This window comes from Odontesthes bonariensis, chromosome 6 (assembly GCF_027942865.1).
Source record: "Odontesthes bonariensis isolate fOdoBon6 chromosome 6, fOdoBon6.hap1, whole genome shotgun sequence".
Taxonomy (NCBI): domain Eukaryota; kingdom Metazoa; phylum Chordata; class Actinopteri; order Atheriniformes; family Atherinopsidae; genus Odontesthes; species Odontesthes bonariensis.
This window is the reverse complement of record NC_134511.1, coordinates 21927920-21949436: the sequence shown is the minus strand read 5'-3', so window position 1 is coordinate 21949436 and position 21517 is coordinate 21927920. Positions and strand designations below refer to the sequence as shown.

General features: G+C 39.3%; 3 protein-coding genes across 3 annotated transcripts; 2 read left to right on the top strand and 1 right to left on the bottom strand.

Moving 5' to 3' along the window:
- Window positions 1-82: 82 nt before the first annotated feature.
- Window positions 83-9437, bottom strand: cfap251 (cilia and flagella associated protein 251). The gene is made up of 20 exons (XM_075468865.1): window positions 9213-9437; window positions 8892-9032; window positions 6114-6217; window positions 5912-6020; window positions 5652-5732; window positions 5478-5555; window positions 5348-5389; window positions 5003-5223; window positions 4725-4901; window positions 4371-4621; window positions 4124-4275; window positions 3250-3426; window positions 2955-3139; window positions 2742-2856; window positions 2419-2582; window positions 2232-2322; window positions 1082-1228; window positions 778-1006; window positions 510-626; window positions 83-434 (listed from the first exon to the last, which is right to left on the bottom strand). The coding sequence occupies exons 1-20, from the start codon at window positions 9435-9437 to the stop codon at window positions 274-276; spliced, it is 2967 nt and encodes a 988-aa protein (XP_075324980.1). The 3' UTR covers window positions 83-273.
- A 1432-nt stretch (window positions 9438-10869) lies between these two features.
- LOC142382901 (rab5 GDP/GTP exchange factor-like) lies at window positions 10870-15739 on the top strand. Its single transcript, XM_075469033.1, has 9 exons — window positions 10870-11104; window positions 12192-12376; window positions 12514-12641; window positions 13260-13411; window positions 13498-13567; window positions 13656-13791; window positions 13885-13979; window positions 14310-14566; window positions 14634-15739. Exons 2-9 carry the CDS (start codon window positions 12201-12203, stop codon window positions 15048-15050), a joined length of 1431 nt encoding a protein of 476 aa, XP_075325148.1. The 5' UTR covers window positions 10870-11104; window positions 12192-12200; the 3' UTR covers window positions 15051-15739.
- A 3086-nt stretch (window positions 15740-18825) lies between these two features.
- On the top strand, window positions 18826-21438 carry psmd9 (proteasome 26S subunit, non-ATPase 9). The gene is made up of 6 exons (XM_075469032.1): window positions 18826-19010; window positions 19095-19194; window positions 20302-20495; window positions 20594-20695; window positions 20850-20938; window positions 21218-21438. The coding sequence occupies exons 1-6, from the start codon at window positions 18885-18887 to the stop codon at window positions 21243-21245; spliced, it is 639 nt and encodes a 212-aa protein (XP_075325147.1). The 5' UTR covers window positions 18826-18884; the 3' UTR covers window positions 21246-21438.
- Window positions 21439-21517: the final 79 nt, after the last annotated feature.

Below are 21517 nucleotides of genomic sequence, written 5' to 3'. Positions count from 1 at the left end.
TAAATGTGAAATATTCAGGGTTAATGACATTCTTTTGCAGTCCAGTGGATGATGTTACTAATTACAAATATTGTCCTATAACTTCAGTAACTGACCACATTTCAAAGAAATCTGACCCAATCAATTTTTTCATCTAATAAAACACCATACATATTTAAATCTCATTATATTCTAAAAGGTCACACAAAATACAACTTTTGGGAACTCAGTTATGACATGCAATGCGAAGGATGTCATAAGTAAACAGATTTCATTTCTTGTCATTGTACAGCTTCACATTGGCGAACTGGCAGGTTTTGGCTTTAATCCCTCTGGAGGGGGAGACCGGACACTCGGCTCTGAGTAGGACGGTAAGCCCAGGATGTGGCCTGTAAATGTCTCCATAGATATCTCCTCAGGGATCGCATCCTCCAGTGAATATTCTGAATCTTCACCTGTGTACACACATCAAACAATTAAGATTTGGATTATGTGATTTGTCAGCCCATTCACTGAGAATTAGATTTTATTTGATGTTTTATCATATTTGGCATGCTCACAAAGTGGCCTTCCTTCCTCTTCCTCGTCATTGAGGTCTAGAAGTGTAGCAAAGCACTCTGCCACCTCTTCCTCTGTCATGTGCTCTCCTGTCAGTAATATATAGAAATTATTATTAGACATGCAATGCTGACAATGAAACGCCAGTGAGGGGAGCTTTTTTTTCTCAACAAATGTCACAATAATACAAGTGAGACCATGCATACTAATGTCCTGATGACTCAGGAGCCTGTGGTGTACCTCGAACCTGCAGAAGTTCCAGCAGCTCATGTCTCAGCAGAACATGCTGTCCTGCACTGTTACTGCGACCAAGGGCGTGAAAAGCTTGGACAAGCTCATTGCTAGAGATGCCAAAGGCTGGCCGGTGGTTGACATACAGCCTGATAAACTCATCCAGATCAATGTCGGTCACGTATTTTCCAGTGTCGAGGTACTTGCTGAATTTGACCTCATTTTGCATGTCTTCAATCTGGTGAAAATAACGTATTGAACTGTTAACACAGTTCAGATGAGTCTAACTGCTTTACTGCTTTGATAATCTTACCTCTTGTGCAGTGGGAAAGCAGCCAAGTGCGCACATTAGAGAGGGAACCTCTGACAGGGGAACTCTGGTAGGCACCTGTCGATGTTTCCTCATCAAGTCAGTGCCATAATGATGGATTAAGGAGTAGTAGAAAAAATCTTCTATCTCCTAAAGACACATAAGATCAAAAGACTGAGAAGCTGTACATAAAATGTCATCAGAAATGGTCTAAAAGTCATAGTCAGAGGGATATATCCACGTATAGCTTTACCTAGTGAACTTATACAATCTAGAAGTTTAATATAGTGTATGTCTGAACATGAGCATTACTCTCCAACAGCTCATATATGTTTGAATGTTAATTTCTGCATTCCTTCCCTCAAGCAGCCAATGAACAAAATAGTCAGGAAAATCACTTTTCCAGTTGTCTATAGCGTTCACATCTCAGTGACAGTTAATCACTTACAGCAACAAAAATAATCACCAAAGCTTTTCGTAATAAGAACAAAAGTGCAATTGTCAGAGCTAACCTGTTGTCTCCTCTGTTAGAACAAATAAAGTGGCTACATCAGCATTGTGCTTTTTTTGTCTACTGACCAATCCGAGCACTTTACACAACAAGCCATATCCACCTATTAACAAACACAGCTATTCCCATTCTTTACAAAGAGTGCTTATCTGTCTCTATTCACATCCTCACACATCCTGAAGAGTACATCAGGGGCATAATGTGGGGTTCAGGATCTTGCCCAAGCACACCTTAACTTGCGTACCGGAGAAGTCAGCGACTCAAACACAGATTGTTGGACTGGTGGATGACCGCTCTACTTCCAGAGCCACAGCCACCATTGTAACTATTTGAAAGGATAATTAATAAAAAGTTGTGGAAGAATCAGATCAACCATATGGCACTACAGTTATATACCCAGGTACAAATTAACAGTGTAGAGAAAACATGCTTCTTCAGCAGATGGTTACTGAGCTGCATGCTAAAAAAATAAAAACATTAAGAAAAATAACATATAAGCAAAATCATGTGCAAAAATGTCTATGGAACCAATTAAATTCCAAACTGTAAAGCTAACATGATAACCATAACAGTACTGCACATAGGTGGTTGTTTGTTTATCTGCTAAGCGATAGTAGGGAACGAGAAAAAACTTTAACTTACCCTGAAAAACTTTCCGTCCCTTCCTCCATCTATGAGACTGTAAAAAGGCACCATGTCCTTTCCACCCATGGCAGCCGCTGCCTCCATCATACTGTATAAAGAACAAAAACAGGACCAAATTCAGAGAACACCAAAGCACTGCTTATGAATTTACTCCTGTTCCCAGGTTTTTACTTTTAAATCTCACTTCAAGTTAATTTCCCACGAGAGGACGCAGCAGTCAGATCCTCCTGCAGTAAAAACAAATCGCCCGTCGTAGGAGCAGGCGAGAGCAGACACACCCGTCGGATGGCAGATCAAAGCATTGGACTTATAGGGGTTCCCATCTAAGGGCAAAATCTGGAGACCAACCTACCGGACATACAAGTTCTCTTAATGGTAGAATAAAAAATGGGAATCAAAACATTTTTGACTAAATCAAAGTCCCATTTTGAATTTTATGAAACACTATCAACAAAATGAAGTATGCAAAGCAATAAAATACTGTTACAAACAAGGTCCAGCACTGACCTTGTCCTCTGTGATGTATGAGAGGTGATATGAGCTTATCGCAGGTTCTTTAGACTTGGGAAGAACCACCATTTGCTTAATGGGAGAGCCGTATGTTGGACCAAGGACAGTCTTTCTGTTTTTGCAGATCATATAATACACATATTTGATATTCTTTCCCAATTATATTAGGTAATAGCCATTAACCTGATGTTGTTTAAGTATTTTGCAGACCTGCACATCTTGGTTGTGCTGTTGAAAAGCTTCATCTTGTATTGGTCTGACGCAATGAGAAGAAACTGCTCTGTTGTGAGAGGAGGATACCAAGCCATGCACAGTGGCACAGCACTTTGCTCAATACTCTCTGAGCTTAGGACGAGAACCTGGTTCACAACACTCTTTTCCAGGTCATACTCCACCTGTTATTCGGTTGCACATACGGTATACGAAAAAGAGTTGAGTTACAAAAAAAAAGGCATTGCAGTGAAAACTGTATTACAAAACAGCGGAATGCATAAATTGAACTAACCAGTCTGCGATCCATTCCTAGAGACAGCAGTCTTGGCTGAGTGCTGTCCAGATGGACCCCAAAAAGAAGGTCTGTGATGGGCTTATAGTGAGAGCCATATCTGCCCAGGTACATCCAGCAAGGCAAAGAGTCTTTATTTTTCTGCAAGCGGAACACTGTCACTGCTTGGCCAGTGTCCTAACAATGAAGGTGGGTACAAAAGTTAATGACAGGCTTTAGATTCTCAAAGATTGAATAGATAATGGGGTACTTTTATTGGGAAACAGCGTTACATGTCCAATGTATGGGATCAGCTGAGTCAGTCAGTCAGGAGACGTAGAAGGTTTGTTTGATAGCTTACTGCAGGGCATTACTTTTGCAAAGACGTTCCCCAAGAATTTTGTTAATTTCTACTCTCTCTTGGTATTTTGGGATTAAACCAGCTGAATTTTTGTGTCAGTGGCAGGATATGTTAGGCAGGTGGAGAAACACAGGTGTTCTTTGGTTGAGAAAAAGGTGATAATGTCAACAACAGTAAGATGCAAAATAGATGCCATGTGAAATTCAGTATTTATAGTCTTTGTATAAACCTATATGGAATTTTCTAGTTTGAATCGCTATATGTGGTGATAATTCACTCTTCTTTAACCCCCTTTTGATTAGCTTTTAGCTGAGTTTCCCAGTCAAAAATTCCTCCCCTGATACTCTAAGACACACAACCCCTCTTAAAAATAAACAAAACTTCCTTTTAAAGTATTGAAAAATAAAATCTAAAGTTGTATTTTCCTCTGTACGCACAGCTTTAACAACAGATCAATGCCATAACACAAATTTGAGTCCAGAACCACCAAGTCTGAACTGGCAAAGTTCAGACATATCTCAAAGATGTGCTCACCGCAGTGGCAAGGTACTGTGAGTCTGAGGAGAAGGTGATGAGATGAATGCTGTCTGCAGTGTGATGGAAACATTCCTCTGGATTACTTTCCAAAGTGCAAGAATTTAGTATGTGAACAGCTCCACTGCCAAAACCAACTGCTAGGTAAAGTCCTGTTTTGAGACAAAAAGATAGTAATGACAAATTCATACAGTAACAGAGAAACACTTTTCATAAGGTGCACCATTCATCGAGCAGACTGGTTCACCTTCAGAGTCAAAACTGACACACTGGATGTCCCGCTCTGTCTCAAAGGACCTGCTGACAATGACTGCTTTGCTGTAATAGTCCCACACTTTTAAAATGCCTCGTTGGTTGCCCATGGCCACAGCTGGCTGACTGGGGTGGCATGCCAGTGCATGGATAGGTTCATAATCCTCATCCAGGAGGGTCTGAGGGATACCACTCTGTGTATTCATATGCATGACTTTGGAAGTGATTGTGGACACTACAAAGTTCCTGCAGAAAAAGAGAGGTCGGGCTAAAACTTGCCTCTGGATTTTTTTCATTTGCTAAAGAAAAAAAGAAAGTTTGGTTCCAGATACTTCAGATTGCTTCATACCTGATTATTAACGGGTTGGCGTCCAGAGAGAAGTCACTAAGACACCCCTCCGAACACTCTTTGGAAAATGAAATTGAGACAATGGCATCCAGGTTGAGGTCAGTGTAACAAGTGAGAATTCTGAACATTTCATCATAGAAGTAGACATGGCCACGCGTATCTCCAGTTACGATACAGCTGTGAGATCAGAAGACACAAACAGGTAATGAAGTAAATACATGTATCTAGAATCAGCAACTCAATCGGCCACCACTATGAATATTTCTGGCTCTGGTTACCCATCAGCTACGGTTAGAACTGTGATCGGGTGTTCCTGAAGCTGGATTATCTTGATTCTTTCAGATGGCAGGCACTGGTTTTCTACTAAGTCTTCCTTGACATCCCACACCACGAGGCAGCCCATGGTGGCTGAGAGGATCTGAGGCTTTCTCCAGTGAAACACAGACCGACTGAGGGACACGTCAGCAATGTTGACAGTCCTAGACGGGTCAGGAGAAGGCTGAGTACATACAGTTGCACGTGTGGTCGCATAACTGAACTGCAAAGAAGAGAGGAAAAGTCTTTAAAACACTCGGCTCCATAAAAAATACACACATATTCAAGAAGATTTTGCTCATATCTACCTTCTTGAGCTTGAGCGCAAAGTATTGCAGACTTCCCTTAGCCTGAAAGGAGACTAGCTAATTAATCAATAAACTTATACCTCACAGCTGTGTTGTGTTTTTATATTAAAGAAAGAACTGCTGGCCTTACCCTGCTGTAGAATAACACATGACTTTTACTGCCACTGAGAAGCTGAGTACTATCGTTTGGTTTAAAAAGGATGTAATCCTGTAAAACAGTTCAACATTTGAACACTGGACCCCCTCAGTAGCCTCACCAATGCCAAGATATTCAAATGTTAAAGAAAAAACAGAGACCACTGACTTGAAAACCATGTCTAGGATTGAGTTTGGTGCTGCTGAAGGGTTTTCGTGCCTCAATGGTCCAATCCCAAATGCACAGTTGCTGGAAAAATAGTCATACAAGGTTAACAGCTGGACGTGCTGATTTGTTATGTCAAATTCTATAAGATATAAGAATCCTAAAGTTTCAAAATAATGCATCTCATAATCTTGACTAAAGCAGTCTGTGCGATCTTTAATGAATTGTATAGTAAATGTATTTAGTCATGTTGTCATACTCACCTGGACTTCTTCACTCCCGAGGGTTACCAGATGTTTTGCATCGCTTGAAAATGCCATCACAATGACAGCTCCAGCTGGGTGGCAATCAAAAAATGTCTGCACAGGAATACTGGTGGATTTTTAGCACAAACAGTGTTATCACCAAATAAAAAGTAAAAAGTCTTTACACAAACACTTTAATGTATGTAGAACCAAGAGCTACCCAGAGTAGGAGTCCCATATGATCACCATGCTCTCACAATCTGCCGTTGCAATCCAGCGTTTGTCTTCACTCACACACATACACGAGATGGGGTGGGAGTGACCCTGAAAACATTGAGGGGTGCACACAGTGGGATATTCAAAATGAGGACTGTAGCATGAAGAGTTTTGTTAATAGAAAATGTCAAGCCGGATCCAAATGCTTTTCATCAGAAATAAAAAGGAAAAAAAACTCATTTTGTAATTGTGATTTTTCTTAGATGACAACAACGCTCGAGCTGGATGGATCCCAGAAGTTTGTTTTTAAATTTTATTAATCCAAAGGGACCAGACTGTTATCCTGAGAGCTGACTGTTAGCTCACCAGCTTTGAGTTGTGCTGTGGGATCATTAGACTGCAGCCCAAGTAGATGGATCGATAGATATTTATTGATTTTAAAAAAATGTGTGGAATATCCACTTCCACACTGCTGAAAGCCAGGATCAAACTAGGAACTTTTAGTTCTTCAGTCTAGTGCTCTCCCAACTGAGCTACTTCAGCACAGATAAGGAAGCAAAACCTCCTCTCCCACACTTAAATATTTCTAGCTCCACTCCTTCTATTCACCTCTCTGTTACTGCCACAGATCTCTGACATGGATTCATCAGTAAAATAAACCTTTTTCCACTGTAAAATGTTCACATGTATTAGCTCACAACAAGTGTCTCGGGGGAGTTTAATGATGCTACTTTCCCAGTGAGATCAATAATAATAATCATTTGACACGATTTTCTTTAGTTCATCAGAATCTTTCATCCTTGTTAAACATCAGTGATAAAATAGCTTTTATACCTCTCATTGAACAAAGCTTAAAGTATTGATCTACTGTATCCACATTTATCACTATCACAGTGCCACATAGCAAGCAATGTGCTGCTGGAAGCTCATGCATATTTACTAAATGTTAAGTAAATGTAAATGTAAATGTATTTTATTTATACAGCCCTTTGCAAACAATCATTACAATGTACCAAAGTGCTTTACAGTAGGTAATAAATAAAGAGAGGAATAAGTAAAAACAAATAAAACTATAAAAGAACAGTGAAAGCAATAAATTACAACAAAATCAAATAAGATAAAATGAGATAAAAGTGTCATCACACTACTGGGTATTAAAAGCAATCCTAAATAAGTAGGTTTTTAGCCTAGATTTGAATAGGCCCAGGACGCAGCTCGACGGGGAGCTTATTCCAGAGCCTGGGGGGCAGTGACAGAAAAGGTTCGGTCACCCCAGTGTGTGTATTTTGACCTGGGCACTTCCAGCAAAAATTTAATTGTTGACCTAAGAGCTCTACCAGGATTTCGGACTGTTAAAAGCTCAGATAAATATGATGGGGCGAGGCCGTTAAGAGCTTTAAAAACAAACATTAAAAGTTTAAAATCAATTCTATAAAGGACAGGAAGCCAATGGAGGGAGTTAAGAACTGGAGTGATGTGCGCACGTCTGTTGGTGTTGGTTAAAAGTCGGGCAGCAGCGTTTTGCACAAGTTGAAGGCGACTGAGAGAAGACTGGGAGACGCCAACATAAAGTGCATTGCAATAGTCTAACCTTGAAGTTATTAGGGCATGGATGGCTTTCTCAAGGTCATGACGACTTAAAACCATTTTAACTTTGGCCAGGAGATGTAACTGGAAAAAACTAGTCCTGACAACATTGTTAATTTGTTTGTCCAGCCTCAGATGACTGTCAAAGGTCACTCCCAGATTTCTGACGGTTGACCTAAGCTTTGAAGACAAGGTGCCAAAGCCAGCCGTCACAGTATCCCCAAACACAATGCATTCAGTTTTGTCATCATTTAAATGAAGAAAATTTTGGGCCAACCGCTGCTTAATATCAGCGACACAATTAAACAAAGAACATTGTGCACTGTTACTATTTGGCTTCAATGGTAGATAAATTTGTAAATCATCTGCATAACAGTGGAAAGAAAGGTTGTGCCTGGCTATAATTGACCCAAGTGGTAGCATGTACAATGAGAAGAGGATAGGGCCAAGAATAGATCCTTGAGGGACTCCACAGGAGAGAGGAGCACTGGAAGAGGAAAGGTCACCAACCATAACCATAAGGTTCTCCTGAACAAGTAAGACGCAAACGCTTCAATGCAGTGCCGTGGACGCCAACATAATTACTTAGACGTGACAGGAGGACTGCATGGTCCACCGTGTCAAAGGCTGCTGTGAGATCAAGCAGAACTAAGATAACAGGGCACTTGGCATCCACAGACAGAGCAATATCGTTGTGCACCTTTAACAGTGCAGACTCAGTGCTGTGACGAGACCTGAACCCAGATTGGAATTTCTCAAAAACAGAGTTATCCTCAAGAAAGGACTGTAATTGTATAAAAACAACTTTTTCTAAAATCTTAGAAAGAAAGGGCAGATTGGAAACAGGTCTAAAATGTGACAACACTGAGGGATCCACTAAGTGTGGAAATGATTTTTAAAAAAGTCATGTTTGGGATGAAATTCCAGGAAATTATAATGTGATTAATCGATATTTATTGATATATTTGGATAACTTTCATTGTGCATTCTTTATTTCACATGTCAGAGCTTCTTATGTTTTACATTTTTTTTCCAAATCCTCGAATATCCAATTACTTCCAAATTGACCTTATTGACCTAATCTTTGCATTTCAGACCCCACTGTATAGTATCATTAGCAGCTCATGATACTTGCATAATATGATGGAAACTGTCTAATATTCCTCAAGTTGCTGAACATTAAATTATTTTTTACCTGGAGTATATGCTGGGAGTTTGAGGTGTGATTATATATTATCCCAACGTGAGCTCCAGCGTAAAGGACTACCAGCCGATCATGGTCTTGCAGACAGAAAACAGGGAGAGCCGGATTCATTCCCGAGACCCACTCTAGAGACTGGATGAGAGAAATTTGAAATATCATCATGAAATCGCTAATTAAGGTGTTTAACTACACTTTTATCTTAGGAAATGCAATGCTGTCATTGACAGTAATGACAGAAGTACAGTGCAAAAAGAATTGTGTGAATTTTATACATATTTGAACAACTATTTACATTAAAGAGGGCATACTTACCAGTGCATGGTTTCTGGTATCAGCTGCCTTCTTTGAGAAAAGACTCTCTTTAGTTGCAGTGTAGACTTGAGAATGCCCAGTTATCTTCAGGTTGTCAGGCTTTGTTTCAGCCTTTCCTTCATCCAGCTCTGCTGACTGGTTGTCCTGCGTTCGTCCAGCACATTTCTGGCTTTCGGTTTTGTAGCTCGTGGACGGCTTCTTTTCCTTGGGTTTAGCACCTGACATGATGTCTAGAGTTTTCTCCCCCGTTGTATGAAGCTGAGGAAGTTGTTTTCTACTCAAAAGGTTAAGTAGTTGTTGTCAACTTAAGTCAATTTTATTAATGTAACTTTAAGCTATGAATGAACGGGAATAAAAATCTACTGAAACACTTCTGTTGAGCATTAACAACATATTTTATAAGCTTAATGCTCAGAAACCGTCTGTCTGGTTTTGACTTCTTTAGTTTTTTGGGACTGTTACAGTTGCGCTTAGCGTTTCGTTGCCTAGTAACCGGTGAGAGACACAGGAAGAAAGCAGCGCACCTAATAAAGCAAATGTAGAGTTTTCCGGTAAGTCCTTTCAAATTAAAAGTTTGATTTACTGCTGCAGTTGAAGGCTGTGAATGTTTTGTTTGTTTGTTTGTTTGTTTGTTTTTAAAGCAAACCATAGAAGAACAAAATAAACAACACAGTGGAGTACTTAACTGACTACTGGCCAGGATTTTCGAAATACAAATGTCAGGAGTCTACTGGTTTATATTCCTTTGTCTGAAAACACTGTTAAGACTTTTGTCTTTAATGCTAATTTAAGTTTGTTTTTTGATCAGGCTTTATCCTTCTGTTTGTTTTTGTTTTTTTGCCAATTAAGTCTTTATAGGATTTGTGTGTAATGTAGATGAAAGCAAAAATAGTCTGTTTTGCTGGTAATGATGGTAGGGGTAACTTTATTTTTTGATAGAGTGTATGTTCTCAGAGTATTTAATTTGCATGACAACTCGTAGTTTAGTTGTTCAGTTCTCCAAAATCAGTAAATGACAACGGTCGGTTAATTGAGCTGCAGCAGCATCTATTTAATTCAAATTTGTGACTTTATTGTGTTTTAGTCTGTGCTATCAGACGTCAACTTGACAAATACAATTTCAATTTGCAGTTTCCAATTGTAACCTCTAGAGTTCAATGAAACTCAGGTATTCTGACCCATAAACTGTAAACAGGATACATTAGTTTGTAAAAGGTAACAAATGTATTTTTTTTACAAATTTAGCACAATACACGCAATACAGTTGTATCAAATTGAAGAAGGGCAATAAATATATTGCTAGTGTCTGTGTTTGTACATTTCATAGCTCATCAACATCAAGTTTCGTGTATTAGCATACAATAATTTCCGGTAAAGACATTCAGAATAACATTTTCTAAATATTAGCAAGTTATAACTCTAATTATGGTTAAATGATTTAGGATACTATGTATGAAAAGGGCCTTGTTTGTACTGGGAAGGAAACTTGTGAGGCGATTTTGGCATTTTGAAGCAGTTAATAAGTAACACTTTCAACACACATACTTTTGCGCTGAAAGGTTGATTCGGTGTGGAAATGTCTCAGGGCTAACTCATAGACATAGAACGTCTATGTGTTCTATGTCTATGGGCTAACTTATTACGTATTTCCGGTTGCAGAGGGTTCGGGGAAGCGGCAGAACTTCTTACTGCGTTTTATGGAGTAAACTTTTTCTTGATATCTAGATTCCTTTTGCTTTCGGTGTTTCTTGCTTCTTTGTTTCGTCGTGAGCTCTGACGGGCTGTAGCTTTCATAACCAAGTATGAAGAGTTTATGACCAGAGAGTGAAGAAACGCTCCGATAAGAAAGCAGCTAACGTCTGTAATGATTTCATCCGCTTGCTGACTGACAGGTGAGGAGGATGTAATTATGCGAGGAAGCTTTTTAATGACTGATATAGAGATTGAATGGTCTCTTGGTATTAGCCGGCGGTTCTTGTCTCCAACTCTCTCAGCTTACGGTCAGCCGCTTCGACTTTACGGAGATTAGCTAACAGCTAACACCAACCCTCATAACCTGAGGTTTACTTTGCCTTTAACGAGAAATGTAACGAGAGAGAACAGTTGACGGTCTATCCAGCTCTAATATGGTTTTCTTGTTGAGACATATTTGATGAAAAGAGGCCATTTCCTCCCTATGGAAAGCCATTTACAATTTTAGTATAAGCACAGTTTGTCAATATCTGAAATGAAACCAACTTGGGCAGATTTTTCCTCTTTTGTGGTATCACACCCAAAAAGCACCACTCTTTAGGAAGGTTTTTAAGGTGGATCATTTTAATCTGTGGATAATATATGAACAGCTTGATATCTTACAGGCACAATAGCAGAGTAAACTTTACTCTCTAAACGCAGGTGAATAGACCCAAGTACAAATGTGTGCACAATTACTAAGAAAACTGCCCACCACGTGATTGATTTAGCCTGTAGAACAAATGTAGTGTCAACAGAAAAAATATTTTAAACTCCTAACCTGTTCAACAAAGAAAAAATGTAAGTTTTTGTCATTCTCTTGGGGTATTATTTTGCGAATCTGTGCAAAATTATTAGACAAAAGCATTAGAGCAGTAATGTCTACAGACTTGTTTGTTTATCCTTTTAATTGCAATTAAGTGATACTTTTGGCCTTTCAGACCACCTTGGGCCTTCCATTTACGGAGTCTGTAAGTTTCCTGATGCGTTCCTGAAACAGCAGCCACACCCAAATTCTGTTAAAAAAAATCCATCATCTTCTTTTGCTGTAAATATTATGTTTTGATGTTTATGTTTTTGAAAGTCGTCAGTAAGAGGTCAGATCGTCGTTGATGCCGTTTCTATATTTTCCAGAAACTTGGAAGCAGATTTGAGAATTGGTTTTCAGACTGTCTTAAATATTCAACACAAAAAGGTTCAACTAGCTCCAAATGGCTCTCTTAATGGGTTAAATGTTATGTCCAACAGCTGAGGTGGATGAGAGCAAGCACTACAATGTGGACCGACAAACAAAGAGGAATCAGAGTTTCTAAGGAGCAGCTGCTCTGCAAGAACTCCTGCGGGTACTACGGAAACCCTGCGTGGCAAGGCTTCTGCTCCAAGTGCTGGAGAGAGAAATCACGTCCAGAAGGATCCCCAAGACAAGACACCAGGTAGACTTGAGTGACATTTTTTTGCTGCTTTACCTTGAAGTTGTCAGGTGTATTCTGGATCAAAGATAGAAGGGCTTAAGTGCTTTCCGTTGAAAATTGGTCTGGGATTGAACGTCTAAAACCGCAACTCCTTGTAGGCCGAGCAGTGATGGAGCACCTCCCACATTCTCCAAATTTGAAGAGAAGAAAAATATTGAGAAAGGTCATCGAATTAACACCGTGAGGAGACTCTTCTGGGGCAGCGCATCGCCACCAAAACCTCAAGGTAGGACTGGACATTTTGGATATTTTGACATCCTCGCTGCCAGCCCCATTGAATCAGAAGTGGGTTTTTGTTTTTTGCCCCTGTGTCATCTAGACACAACCAGTACCATGTTTGGCTCAGATGCAAGTTTGTTTCCCTGAGGAAAAGAAAAGTTAGATATCAAAGATATATTTGGCCAAGACACTGATGAAAAGCCTTATGCACAACTTTGAGACATAGTTACTGCAAGAAAAGCAAATGTTGTCCTGAAAAGGAAGCCAGAAAACTGTCCTGAGGCCTGTCTCAAGAACCATAAAAGTCAGATGACAAAAGCAGCTTGATTTTTCTCTCTGCCATAAAATACCTACTTTATCAGAACTGCTTCATGAGACAGTAACTGGAATCACCAGATGCCCCCTCAGCACATGATTTCTCATTGCAGTTGTGTAATAACAAAATGTGCTCTTCCTTCATTGTTTGTTGAATATATAGACTCTTATGTGTGTAGTTTTACAGAACAAATCCAACCTATAGGTTGTGCTGCTGGAGGTTGAAGGTGACTGTCTTTGTGTACTTTTGCCAGCAAACGTCTTACTCAGTTTATTTATCTGTAATAAAATCCACGCTTGTGCCCCTTAGAGTCCTCTGAGAGCCATGCAAATGTGTTAAAAGCCTACCAGAACCTTGAACCTGGGGACTTCCCTGGTTTCCTAAAGATACTGCGAAGCCCGTCCTCTCAGCGTTTACAGTCTCGCTGTACAGCTTTCCTCAACACGATGGAGGCCTACCATGTAACTATCTGCATAAATGATCACACTTCACATCACTTCTCTTTGATGAGTCCAATCCTGATCCCAGATTCCCGTCATCTTCACAGGATCTGCCGGTACAGAAGCAGTCGGACCTTGTGCAGGATTTCTACCAGTCTTTTGCTGAATATTTTAAAAGTCAGTACAGATGAGATCAGCACATTCCTGCCTGCTCGTTTCGAAAACACCAGAAAAGGGACTTTTGAGTTTCCCCTTTTGTTTCCAGGTTTTCCTGAAGCTCAGGTCACTCAGATAATGGAACACGTGGAGAAGCTGATAATGACACGTCTCCACAAATGGGTTTTCTGCCATGACAGCTGCGATGATGAACAGAAGGATCTGGCTCTACAGAGACGAATCCGGTAATTCTAATTGTAAATTCGAATCACCATGTTACCTCTAATCCTAACCACTAATCCGAAATCCCGTTTGTCTCCGATGTCTTTACTTTGTAGCTCCTTAAACTGGGTCACTCCGCAAATGCTGAGTGTACCTTTTCCAGATGAAAAGACTCCAGTCACAGGCGACCCCTTCCTGCCTGCTATAACAGGTGATTTAAAACCTCATCACTCACTTATTTGAGTGAGTGACTCATTACTCCCTCATTTCTCCCTATTTTTCAGAGGTGCAGGAAGGCAGGTTTTGTCACATGTGGACAGAGCCATGACAGCTGTTTGCAGTCAGTGTGTTAACTGACAGACATTAAAATGGTCTCTGATATCATTTTCTGTATGAAATTGTAGCAGATTTCCCTGAAACGAGGCCCTTTAAAATCAAGCTCAGGAGCTAAAGATGTACTTCTCAAAAATGGAAATATTTTTAAATGGTCTGAAATATTTATATGTATATACTTTTTTTTTTTTTTTTTTTTTTTAAACAGCCATAATTGAAATGGATGCCAAACGAGCGCCACAGGACAAGCTAACATGTGTGTCCAAATGCAGTCAGCACGTCTTCGAAGCGCTCTCGACCTCCAACAGTGAGCCTGCCAATGCTGATGACTTCCTGTCAGGTTTGGTGTATGTGGTGCTGAAGGCCAATCCCCCTCGCCTCCACTCCAACATGCAATACATGATTCGTTTTGGCCTCCCTCACAGTCTAATGGCCGGAGAGAGCGGCTACTACTTCACAAACTTGGTAAGTTGGAGGCATTCATGTGTCTGTTGATTACCTAAGGGTAAAGCTAAATTGTCCCCCAATTCAGTCTTGTGCAGTGGCCTTCATTGAAAAGCTGGATGGACCGGCGCTCAACCTCAGTCCAGAAGAATTTGAGGGCTACATGCGGGGTCAGCGTGCGCCTGGTGTGTTAACTAAGAGGCAGCAGGTTGCCAGTGACACACAGCATCTGTTGGAAGAGCTACAGGGCAGGCAAGAGAAGCTACACCAAGGAGTAGATTCCCTCAGTGCACAGTTACAGAACTGGGTCCAAGCAGTTCATTCACAGCTGGATGAGGCAACAACCCATTTCGACAGGGTACAGAAGAACATAACGGCACAAGCTGAGGTCTCGCAGGTTGTTTCATCTTCAGCTCAAGATGCTTCCCAGCTGGAGGTTGATGAAGAGCCGTCGATGCTGTTGCTTAATGATGGACACTCATCCCCAGAAGATACAGACTGTTAGCTTTGTTAGTGGAGTCTCCTAATGTGGTACTTAATCACCAGCACTAACACATGTAGGCTTCAGGACAGGTCAGATTTATATTCCAATGACATATTTGCACATGTTTCAACTGCCAAAAGAGGGGCTTTATTAGCTAGTTGGAAATGAAGGAAAACTTTCTGAAGGAAACTTTTGGCATGTAGTCTCTCACCGCACTAAAGTTTTAATGAGTCAAATCAGTTAAAAATGATTTATAGTTGTTTCAGGATGAAGGATATTAAATAAAAGTAATGAAAAACACATTCCTGTTTAGTAACTCGGGTGATCAGAAGTAACGTTAAGCACTCAGGGAGCACAGCGCTGAGAGATATAACCTAACACTTAAAGGGTGCTAATTACATAAAATATTTTCTAATAGTATATACCAATGTGCCTATAAAGGGGACTTATGTGAAATACAAAAACAAAGTAAAATGTGAAATGTTGTTGAGCACTACAAGTGAGGGGGTATGTTTATGTCAGAGCTGTGCAACTTATGAAAATGTTGCCTTTACAGTTTGATACAACACAGTTTTTTTCCCATCTGTGATCGGATATAAAACTTGTTTACAGCTGTTTAAAGATTTCTGAAGATAATTAAAGTGTCAAACTCTTTGACCACTAATTGTATCAAGTAATGTATTAAAGGTGAATTATATGATTTATTACGACGTGCTTTTGTTTTTTTTTTTATTTAACTTTTGAACAGAAATCGCTAACATTTTGCCGACTAGTATGTTAACAGTTGAATGCTCAATTCAATTCATTTTTATTTATATAGCGCCAAATACAACAAATGTCATCTCAAAGCACTTAGATAATAAAATCCAATTCAAGCCAATTGGAATTCAATTAATTGTAATCATAATTACTCATTAAATAATCCAATTCGTTCATATAGAGCCAATTCAAAAACAATTTCCTAGCTAAGGAAACCAACAGATTGCACTGAAACTTTTTTCTTTTTCGGTCCAATCTCCCGTCCTGAGCGTGCCTGGGGCGACTGTGGAGAGAAACGACTCCCTTTTAACAGGAAGAAACCTCTGGCAGAACCAGACTCAGGAAGGGTGGCCATCCGCCTCGACCAGCTGGGGTTTGAGAAGACAGAAAGGGGGGGAGGAGGGAGGGCCGCGGTGGCGGCGGCACTGTAACACCATTCAAAGGATATCTGTTGGAACAGGGAAACACGAGTTAATGACCACAATAATGTCACACATACATAAAGAGAGGAAGGTGAGGAAAGGTGTGACAGATGAGCTCCCCCAGCAGTCTAGGCCTATAGCAGCTTAACTATGGGATGTATGGGAGATTGGACCGAAAAACAAAAAGTTTTCAGTGTAATCTGTTGGTTTTCTTAGCAAGGAAATCGTTTTTGAATTGGCTCTAAATGAACGAATTGGATTATTTTATGAATTATGATTATTATTAATTAATTGAATTCCAATTGGCTTGAATTGGACTTACTATCTAAGTGCCTTGAGATGACATTTGTTGTATTTGGCGCTATATAAATAAAAATGAATTGAATTGAATTTCAGGATCACCTGAGCCATCCCTAACTATAAGCTTTATCAAAAAGGAAAGTTTTAAGCCTGGTCTTAAAAGTGGAAAGGGTGTCTGCTTCCCGGACATTTACTGGCAGCTTATTCCACAAGAGAGGGGCCTTATAACTGAAGGCTTTGCCTCCCATTCTACTTTTAGAAACTCTGGGAACCTCAAGTAAACCTGCAGTTTGGGAACGAAGTGCTCTGTTAGGAAAATATCTTACAATGAGATCTTTAAGATATGATGGAGCTCGGTCATTAAGAGCTTTATATGTAAGGAGAAGAATCTTAAATTCTATTCTGAATTTAACAGGGAGCCAATGAAGAGAAGCTAAAACTGGAGAAATATGATCTCTCCTGTTAGTTCTCATCAGAACTCTGGCTGCAGCATTTTGGATCAGCTGAAGGCTTTTCAGAGAATATGTGGGACAGCCCAATAATAAAGAATTACAGTAGTTTTCTGCATCACTCTGAGACAGGATGTTCCTGATTTTAACAACATTACGAAGATGAAAGAAGGCAGTCCTCGAAACCTGTTTTATATGCGAGTCAAATGATAAGTTCTGGTCAAAAATAACTCCAAGGTTCCTCACTGTAGTACTAGAAGCCAATGAAATACCATCTAGAGTAACTATATAAGCTAGACAATCTCTCCCTGAAGCGCTCAGGTCCAAAGATAACGACTTCAGTTTTGTCTGAATTTAGAAGCAGACAGTTCTGAGTCATCCAGGTCTTTATGTCTTTAAGACATGCTTGTAATCTGACCAACCTATTGGGTTCATCTGGTTTTATAGATAAGTACAACTGGGTATCATCAGCATAGCAATGGAAATTTATGCCATGCTGTCTAATAATATTACCTAATGGAAGCATGTATAAAGTGAAAAGAATCGGTCCAAGCACAGAACCCTGAGGAACTCCATGACTTACTCTGGTGTGTGAGGAAGATTCTTCATTTACAAGAACAAACTGAAATCTATCAGATAAATATGACTTAAATCAGCCTAATGCAGTTCCTTTAATCCCAATAACATGTTCAAGTCTCTTTAATAAGATACTGTGATCGACCGTATCAAATGCAGCACTGAGATCCAACAGGACAAGCACAGACACAAGTCCGCTATCGGAGGCTAAGAGGAGATCATTGGTAACTTTCAGCAGTGCAGTTTCTGTGTTATGATGCACTCTGAATCCTGACTGAAACTCTTCAAACAGATTATTTCTGTGTTCACTCAAGTGAACAGTTTTCATGATCTGGGGTATGAATGCATCAATATTTTATATATATATATATATATATATATATATATATATATATATATATATATATATATATATATATATATGTATAGATAGATAGATAGATAGATAGAGTGTATACATACTATATATATTGTAGTTGAGCTTCAGTATCTGATGAGATATTTACACATAAACCATAACCAAAAACTAGTAGAATATGTTTTATTAGAAATTAAACTACCAAACAGTTTGTACAGGTATAACTGAAACAAGTAGTTGTTTAAACAATCAGATAGTTAATGGAATAGTTTTGCTGATTTGTAAAGCAACTTCTCATGTATTAAGAATTTAATATTCCAGTCTTCAGAAATGTAAAATGTCTTTTCATTTTAACTATGTTAATATGTTTAATGCATTTCAAATCATTTAGATATTTGAACTGTTAAACTAAACAAGCCTCAGGGAAGTGTCACTTTGGATAATTGTGGTGTAATTTCTTATTATTTAAAAGTGTAAAAAGATTAAAAACCAAACAATGAGATAGAAATGTCCACAAACATTAAGTACAAAATAGTCAATATTTACACGAAAGGTCAAATTTAATAAAACAATACGTGACTGAACAATCATAAGGGGCATTTTTAAGCTCTGATTAATAATTTTGTTTTCACTACATTATAATGCATTTTATTTCCAAAGCATTGAATAACGTTTCATCCTTTTCGAATTTCTAAATTGCAATACTCGCAATAGAGTATTTTCATTAGTATCTTAATACTAGTGCTACAATGATAGACTAAATAGGTTACTGTGTTGATTGCAACTCATTTGCTCAACAAGTTAAAGAAAGCAGCAAAAATTCCTTGGATACATTTCTTGGGAAACATTTCTCGGCGGTTCTAAAACCGCTTTGTTGGTAGCTTCAGTATTTGGACACTTGGGGCAGTAAAGCGCAACACTGCCGCAAAAAGGACAGCAGAAGAAGAACGAACACAGGAAGTGTTGTGGATGCAGGAACGTAGCCGTAGCCATGAAGATGACAGGGGGAAACAGCTCTGGAGACTCTGAAATAACAATGGACGATGTTACACTCCTCATAAAAAAGAAAGATGAAATCGAAGAGCAGATAAAAGCTTATTACGACGTCTTAGAAGATGTAAGTTGTGTACATGCAGCACAAAGTTAACGAGGTTCTTATACATCGTACCTACCAAACATGTATTTATTTTGTTGTTTACAGCAGGGTGTCGGAGTTGAAGGTCCCTTAGTCGACGGTGAAGGTTTCCCACGAGCAGATATTAATTTGTACCAGATCAGGACAGCGAGGCACAATATTTCATGTGAGTTGCGGTATGTTTCGAGAGTTTTCCAAGAGACCGGAGTAAAAACCGTCGGAGCTAATCAAGTTTGGCAAACATCTGCTGTTTAAAGCGATTCTGTAATGGCTTTTGTGATTTGACTGCAGGTTGTTTTTGAACGGTGGTAGATTGTTTCCATGTTTTCCGACATATATTTCTTATGTAAATATGTATGTGAAAGTACACTACAGAACTGGCAAAATGCTATTGTCACATTACTGTACCAGCTGATATGTTGGTACATCAATGTCGGGTAAGTTAAAATAGTTGTTCCTACGTTTTGATCATTTTCTCGCCCTAATGACAACTCGTTTACCTTAAAAAAACAACAACAACAACAACAAAAAAAAAACACAGTCCATCATAAAAATCTCAGAGCCATGGATGACTCTTCCAATTTCATGTTTTAACCAAAAGTCCAAACCTTTTTGATATTTGACACTTTTGACACGATGGATGGACAAAATTGACATAAATAACGAGGCTCTAAGACTTGCTGTGTAGACGGTACAGCTAAAACATTTCACACTTGTAAGTTCTGGACATCATAATATGTTAAATTACTTTTCAGTTTCATTAATGCCCATGTTCATTGCCAACATGATCTTCAGCCTTAGGTGCAGTATTATTTCCACACTGATCCATTCCAGTCTTGTTTATTTCCCATTTTTCAAATTTTCAATTTAATTTAATTTGAAAAGTGTTGTATTTGATTTTGGGTGACACGGGTGTGTTTTTTGTTACTTCTTAAACATCTGGAACAATAATTTACTTCAGAATGAATAAAGTCCTGCCATACCTTAAATGAACCTAAAATACCGCCTAAATATAATATATTTTACCTGACTCCCGCCCTCTAAGGGAACGCCTCCGCGTGTAGTTGGTGAACACAGCCAGATGACGTGAGTCAGGTTATAATATCTTGACTTCCTAAACCAATAATCAAATGCCGTGGTATCCGCAGATAAGTATTCTGTCCTGTAAATAATCTTTTAATACTATAACTGTCGATTTCTCTGTTTATAAACAGGGAGATGTTCTGTTTTATCATTTGAATTCCCTTCCATTTTTAAAAATAAATTCTTTTAGGCCTGCAAAATGATCACAAGGCTATCATGGCAGACATAGAGGAAGCCCTGCACAAGCTGCATGCTCGCGAGAAAGCCAAGCGAGAACAGGATGAGATGGAAGCCCAGGAGGAGGCGATGGAGCGGCAGGTCGCCTTGCCTCGTCCCTTTGCACGAGTGGACGCTGTGACAGAAGGCTCGCCTGCCTCTGGAGCTGTGGGTGATGTTAACTGTGCTTTTGTGTTTTAGATGAACTATAAGAGCTGTTTTACGAAACGTCACTTTGTTGCTCTGATTGGTTGTTTGCTTTAAAGGGGCTCAGAGTTGGCGATGAAGTCATTGAGTTTGGATCTGTGAACACGGAGAACTTTCAGAACCTCCAGAATATTGCTTCTGTGGTGCAACATAGTGAAGGAGTAAGTTTAAATCTATTTTGGTAGATTTATTTTAGAAGGTAGAGTTTTGTTGTGTATCTTTCATGAAATAACTCAAGTATTACTGACACTGCAGCTGAATGTGGGCTCCACGCTTATTATGTTGAGTAATCTGCGGCATCTTGTTCTTTTACAGAAACCATTACGTGTCTCAGTGATCAGGGCTGGCCAGAAAGCTCAGATGAGCCTGACTCCACAGCGATGGGCAGGCAGAGGTCTGCTGGGGTTAGTACACAGGGACACAACCACAGCCACATGTGGACTTAGAGTCCATGATCTGATATTTAGAAAAAACAAAACAAAAACACGAAATAAAAAGAAATGTGGCAAAGGTTCATTTGACACAATTCACGTTTTACTTAGCTATTCAATAATACGGGTAAAATCAGCTCCTACAGTCCTCACACTTTGAATCTGTAAGATAATTTGAGGTTTTTATTGTCTTTTGGTTTTTAATTGGCCATTTATGTCATAAATCTTTTTTTTTTTTTCTACCTCTTTCAGATGCAACATTGTTCCAGTCCAGCGATAATCCACAGGATTCAAATTTTGGAACCTCTTTCTCCACTTATCTTTCTTCAGTGGTTTCCCAATGACTTTGTATATACTGCAAAAATCTCTATTTTCATTTTTCACTGCCTTAATGACAACCTTAAACCTTTGCTTGATATGAGTGCAGTCGCAAGAATTGGATGTATGAAAATAAAGGATTACAGCATCTCTGATCAACATGTCATACTGGAATCAATTTCAAAGAAATGGGCCGCAGAGGGTTTTTCTCTCCGGGGGGGGGGGGGGGGGGGG